We start from the raw sequence: 6,917 nt of genomic DNA on the forward strand, positions 1-6,917 counted from the left end.
ATCTGTTTGTTGGTTTTATTTCTAGCAATATATTGTGATCCTTTAAGATCTAATATTCATATATGTTTTTCACACCAAGAGAAATAAATTGATATATAACAACATATAACTTTTCGTAGCAAAGCTTGTATGGTAACGATTAAATTGTACCTGAAATATAAACTTTTAACACAATTTACGTATATACTTCCTCCGTTTCAAATTAGATGAGGTACTTTTCCTTTTAGTCTGTTCCAAAATAAATGACACATTTCTAAATTTGGAAATTATTCAACTTTAAACTCTTAATTATCCATTTTACCCTTAATGAGAAGCTTTTATAATTACACAAATGCCATGGCTTCACAAAACTTTTACCCCTTAAGTTTTTAAGTCTTTTTTCTTAAACTCCGTGCCGAACTAAACTATCTCATTTAAATTGAAACGGAGGGAGTATTCATTTTCATATTTGTTTCATTGCAGAACTCATGGAATAGAAATTGAGCAAAACATTTCAGGTACCATATAGTAGTATAAAGTTTACACAGTAGGTGGTGTAGCATCCGGCGGAGATGTCACAGAAACCACCCGCCGGCCTCTTTCCGACCGGCTATTCTCCGCAAATTTCAAGCTTCCCTCATGCAACCCTTTTAACTTCTCCTCCTCATTCCACTCCAACCCATAATAATACTCTTCACTAAATTTCCCAACATTTTTACTAGGGGGTAAAAACATACTTCCCCATTGTGGAAAATGCACTAACGTAACAGGAAGTGTACATACCACAATCATTACCCCCATAAATGACAATCCAGTAGCAGTTGAATAATTAGCGTGAGTGAAAAACAAAAGTTGTGTCAATCCAGAACCGAAATTTCCTCCAGCTCCAGTTAATCCAGAGATAATACCAAGAGAACGTCTTGAAATAAAGGGAATAATACCAAATGTTGCACCAGCAGCTGCTTGTGCACCAATTGAGAAAAGTATCATTGATAATATTGAAATTGAAAGTTTGTTGGATTTGCCCAAAAGAATACAGAAAGTTCCTCCAAATGTTTGGAGTATCCATAGATTCCAAAGACGGCCTCGCATTCCAAATCTCTTAGCTGCTATGTCTGACATTAGGCCTCCTAGTGGTCGAGCTACTAAGTTTGCCATGCCAAATGTTGCAGCAATTGTGCCGGCCGTCCGAAGCTTAAGGTTAAACCTTAATATTAAACCAAAAATGCAAAAAATAAATAAATATTAGTAGTAGGTGATACGATTTATGTGATTTTGTTTTCGTTGGTTTTGTTATCTATTGTATGGATTTAAATTATGAAATTTGGTGCACTATTATCAATTTATCATCCTGCTTTTCTGAGTACTGTCTTATAATGAAAAGTTACTTATTACTATAAGACTAACTTAACAACACAACATAAACTATCTATTAATTGTGGACAGAGTTTGATGTAGCCTTTTCGCTATGAGTTCAGCTAGAACTTTCGATCGGCACAGAATATAAATATCTATGTGAAAATTTACTAAAATCTCAATTAGTGTTAAATCTAATTAAACCTATAAGTTTAATATGTAATAAATGAGTTTAGTACAAGATTAAGAACCCACATTAAGTTTAAATTTTGGATTCGCTTGACTGTTAATGCACAAATTTAATGTCCGAATTGTATTTTACATGTAAAGCCAAACATCTCTATAATAGTCATCTCTATAACAACACTTCATTATAATGGCTAAATTTTCTTTGGAATCAACAAGTGGCGGATCTCAAGGTTATTTAAATTTGAAAGAAGTGAAAAAAAATTCCTGACAAAGGGTGTTCAATGTGTGTTATATACCTCTAAAACGTAATATTTTACCTATATACACAGTGTAATTTTTCGACGGAAGGATGGTCAATTGACCACCCTTGTGACCATGTGGCTTCGCCACTAAAATCAACTTTTCATGTTATGTATAATATACTATGCTTTTTATAACAATACTTCACTATAGTAGCCCGAAAATATTGGAACAAACGAAACTGATATAGAAAGTTCGTTTGACTGTATATATATACACTACGTTAGAGAGTTGAGTAGTAAAGGGGGAAAGAAAGATATGATCATTTTAATTAACAGAATCTAACCTGTCAAAGAAGTATTCTGCAATCACATTATCAGTGGTTAATTCCACGCCCAGTGACATGCCATATAGAAGTACAAAAATCCATGTTCTGTAGTTTGTCACAGCATACCAAAGCACCTGATCAGTAAGAAAAAAAGATTCACCCATAAAAGAAACAGTCAGAAAATTAATCATTTCCACCTTTCTTGGTGTAAAATTGAAGTTAATATAACCTTTGAAAATTTGTCTTTTGGAACGTCTCCTTTCTTTTGTAAAATACCAAGATTTCCATCAGGCAAATCTTGACCTAATCCCAAAACTAATAAACCCATGATCACCTGCAACCATCCCGGAACAAAAAACGCAATCCGCCACGCCGTGAACGGAGTTGCTCCGGCACGGCGGATTAACTCATAAAGTAACGGCATAAGCAGTTGAGTCACCCCACCACCCATATTTCCCCACCCTGCTGCTGTACCATTAACAAGTCCAATAATTTTACTATTAAACATAGTACTCATCCAAAATTGGCACGAAACAAACGTAGCCAAAGAAAATCCAATCATAAACCTAACAACAACGTAACCACCAGCTGACGATACAAACGACATGCAAAATACAGTCGGAGCTGTTAGCATCATAAGAAAAGCACAACCGTAACGCGGACCTAACAGGTCACAAACTGCACCCATAACAAGCCTAGAAAAAATGCTACCAGAAACAGAAGCAATTCCAGCATTGCCTATGTCGCTTTTTTTAAGGTTAAGGTTGTCACGAATAATAGGGACAAGTGGAGCAGCAGCGAAAGTGGAGATGAAACAAGTGAAAAATGAAGTCCAAGAAAGGTGGAAAGTTGTCATGTGGGGTTTTGCAAAAGAAAATATTTTGAAGACTTTAGCTTTGTGTTCTGAATCAACTGGTAAAGCGAATTTTGCTGTTGTGTCTATGGGGATTTTGGGATCGGATTTAACGGAGAAGGCAAACGTTTGCTCTTTGCCAGTGACTCCATGCATGGAACTTCCAGGAGAACCAGTACTATTTTGATCAGTCATTGCTAAATTTAGTGAATTGTGAGATTGTTTTTTGTTGGGCATGTTCCTTTGGTTTTATAACCTTGTGAATGTGCAAGGTTACGCATTCCTATAATCCGTGGGGAAGCCACATGGTCACAAAAGTGGTCAGTCGAAAAATTACACTGTGTATATATGTAAAATATTGGAGTAAGTTTTAGAGGAATATAATACATATTGAACACCCTTTGTTGGGATTTTTTTTCTTCATTTCTTTCTAATTTGAATACCCTTGGGAAAATTCCTAATTTCGCCACTGCCTATAATGGATATCCAGAAACTATACTATTAACTGTCCTTGTAAATTCTAATGGTGTTTTTTCTTATTAATATATAAAAATTACTACTACTGTTTTAAAAGTTTTATCTTGTTCTCTAGATGTATATATAATCAATGATGTCACTCATTGTAGTAAAAGATACTTGATGTGAACATCTAAATAAGTATCCTAATTTCTTACTGTTATATTGTTTTTAATACGTAAGTAGTGATAAATAAGTAGGAGTATTATTTTTTGCAATGAGGTTAAGTTTTATGTATCGAGAAGTTAAGATTTACAGAATCAAGTCTACTATAAGTAACTCCTTGATAAGCATTAGTGGATGACTTGATAAGAATTAACTATATCCACTTACAATTAAATAGACTTTTACTCTTGTTTAAGTTATATACACCGTTAGTAATGTTTTTTTTTTCCAAGTATCTGTAGGAAAGTTTTCTTAAATTGTGAGATTTTTAATCTTAAAAATAAAATATGTTACTATAATATATAAATGTAACCTAATAGTGTGAAATAGTTTTTACCCTAACTATGTAGATGATTTTAACTATACATTACAAGATGATTGGAAACCAAAAGATTAAATAAACTTAGCATCGTATCGTCATCACTTTCTAATTTCTGGGTCAATTTCCACCCCAACCCCAAGCACACACAACTAGTAGCAATTAAATTAACTTTTTTATACGTCTGTCTCCATCTTGCTGTTTTAATCATAGACTATGGTCTATTTTTAAACGTCTATTTTTTTTTTCCCTTTGTCCAACTTTACTTTTTCGCTTTTCTTATTTTATCGTTTTTTACCCTTTCGAATGTCCTAAGAGGTTTTTATATAGTTACTTTGACAATATCGTTCTTCTAATTTTGTTCTTTGTTTTTGTTTGTTTTAGAAGTATAAGCCACATGCCGAATGGTTGCCTTCTTAAAAAAAAAATACATTTCCTCATTTTGTTTTCTCATATTAGAAAAAGTTAAATATTTAGATCTCGAAATTTTCTAATTATGCGTTTAATTTTTCCAGCAAAAAACACATGGAGTTGTTTCGAGAAATATTTGTTTATCTATGGTTTAACATTGTATTTTTCATTTTTGCGAAGTTGAAATTTTGTCCGCAGCATATGCCATGGGCATATGAAAACGATGCGATTGGTCCTTTCAACTATCTGGAAACCAACAATGTTTAGATGAATGCTTTTATCTTTTCTGTCAGTTAGTTCTTTATTAAATTCTTGAACCAATGCAAACTCTTGAAATTCAATTTTCACTCGTTTTATATGGCCCCTCATATAGCATATTAAAATGGAGAAAAAGGATGTGAAATGTTTTTTTTTTTTTTTGGTTAAAGATTAAATTTTATCAACCAAAGTATCAAATGTACACCACCTTGGGTCGGGTCATACAAAAATAACCAAGGGATAACAACTATCTTCCTATTGCTCCATAGCAAGCTATTGTGTTACTCATCTTTCAGGAAGGGTCTAGTCCTAGTCGCTGCCTCCAAGCTAGAATATTTAGCAAGGGTAACTGTCTAGTTTCTCTAATATTTGTTGCCATTTGTGCTGTTGTTGCCCTATAATCAGAGGCGGATCTAGAAATTCGGGACGATGGGTGCACCATTACTTTCAAGATTAATATTTAGTTTGATAATATAAAATTTTACAATCACAACAACTTATCGAGCAAGAAAATAATTAGTTACATTATCACAAAAACAAATATTATCAATTTACAATTGTACGCGACGAGTTTTCATACTTTGAAAAAGATCAATAATAGCATCATTACTTACAGTTGCAAATACCTTACGCTCTATATTGCAAACTAAACAACCATTCAAAAACTCTTCACTAATGCTATTACGTAGATCACTTTTTATGAGCTTCATTGAGGAGAATGCCCTTTCCACGCTTGCAGTAGCAACAGGTAGAATCAAAGTCAACTTCACAAGTAAATAAATATGACACCAAGTTTGATCCAATTTCGTCTCTGCCATCACTATAGCAAGATCCTTCATTCCCTTCAAGTTGATAAATTTGCTATGAGGCATTCGAGCATAGACAATGAAACTATCAAGCTGAAAGCTGAGATCTCGAAGCTTGTTGTCATCAAACTCATTTGGATAATACTCGGCCAACTTCATTATTCCGTCTTTGTCATAATTAGCAAATGAATCAATCGGATTCAAATAAGCCATACCAAGGAGTAAGTCACTAGTCACTACATCAAAACGACTATTTAACTCATGAAGCTGCAAATCAATAGCTGCATAAAATATTTCCACACTAAAGTGATGTAAATATGAAACTCCCGACCTCTTTCGTTTCGATCTTGGATAGTCTTCATCCATTTTGGGGATCATAATATCATGTTTACCACAGAACGAGTAAACTTCATTCATTAAGAACTCGAATTCACTTTCTCTCATAGTCTGCAATCTTATCTTTGCAAGGTCAAGCAACCTCATAGCATTGACTATGTCTTGATCTTTCTTTTGTAAAGCTTTGTTCAATTCATTTGTAAAAAGCAACATCTTGAATATCAAGTGCAATAAAAACACAAACTCAAATTCTTGAATATTACCCAAAAGATTTTTTGCTGCAAATCTATCAAGAGAAAGAAGACTATCTTGTTGCATATCATTAAGCACGTTAACAATCGAAGAAAATATAATCAAAAATTTTTCCAAGGTCTTAAAATGCGAACCCCAACGGGTATCACCCGGTCGTTGGAGCCCACGTTCTTGATTCAATCCTTGGCCGGTAAGTATTTCTCCAGACTTAAGTAATTCTTCCAACTTCTCTACTTGGTATTGTCGAAGTATTTCCCTGCGTTTAAAAGATGCTCCAATAGTATTCAATGTGTTAGTGACAACATCAAAAAAATTATTCACATCCGGATGCTTTTTAGAAAGAGCTACAAGTGTTAATTGCAACTGATGGGCAAAACAATGAACACAATAGGAAGATGGAACATCTTGTAAAATCAAAGACTTTAGGCCATTTATTCTTCCTTGCATATTACTAGCTCCATCGTAACCTTGTCCACATAGCTTGGATGAGCTTAACGAGTGATCCAAAAGCAAATCATAAATTGTTTTCTGTAATGATAGTGCAGATATATCATTCACATGGACAATACCCAAAAAGCGCTCAATCACCTCCCCTTTTTTGTTAACATATCGTATAACAAGGTCCATTTGCTCTTTATGTGAGATGTCCTTTGATTCATCAACCAATATCCCAAAAAAGTCATCATCCAAATCTTAGATAATAGCTTTAATTGTTTCTTTAGCACAAGCATCCACAATATCCTTTTGAATTGCTGGACAAATCATTATATCATTTTTTGGAGCTTTATGTAATATTACCTTTCCCACATCTAAATGCTTATCCCCATGAAATTCCAAAAGTTCAAGAAAAAGACCTTTGTATTCGGAATCTTCACTTTCATTATGACCACGAAATGACAATCCATTTCT

At 33.7% G+C, this 6,917-nt stretch overlaps 2 protein-coding genes across 2 annotated transcripts; both read right to left on the reverse strand.

The window, feature by feature from the left end:
- Positions 1-479: 479 nt before the first annotated feature.
- LOC107793400 (high affinity nitrate transporter 2.4-like) lies at positions 480-3,147 on the reverse strand. The gene is made up of 3 exons (XM_016615745.2): positions 2,322-3,147; positions 2,111-2,226; positions 480-1,186 (listed from the first exon to the last, which is right to left on the reverse strand). The coding sequence occupies exons 1-3, from the start codon at positions 3,138-3,140 to the stop codon at positions 520-522; spliced, it is 1,602 nt and encodes a 533-aa protein (XP_016471231.1). The 5' UTR covers positions 3,141-3,147; the 3' UTR covers positions 480-519.
- Positions 3,148-5,165: 2,018 nt separating this feature from the next.
- Positions 5,166-6,635, reverse strand: LOC107793401 (uncharacterized). The gene has a single exon (XM_016615746.2). The coding sequence runs from the start codon at positions 6,633-6,635 to the stop codon at positions 5,166-5,168; it is 1,470 nt and encodes a 489-aa protein (XP_016471232.2).
- Positions 6,636-6,917: the final 282 nt, after the last annotated feature.

Source organism: Nicotiana tabacum, chromosome 5 (assembly GCF_000715075.1).
Source record: "Nicotiana tabacum cultivar K326 chromosome 5, ASM71507v2, whole genome shotgun sequence".
Classification (NCBI taxonomy): domain Eukaryota; kingdom Viridiplantae; phylum Streptophyta; class Magnoliopsida; order Solanales; family Solanaceae; genus Nicotiana; species Nicotiana tabacum.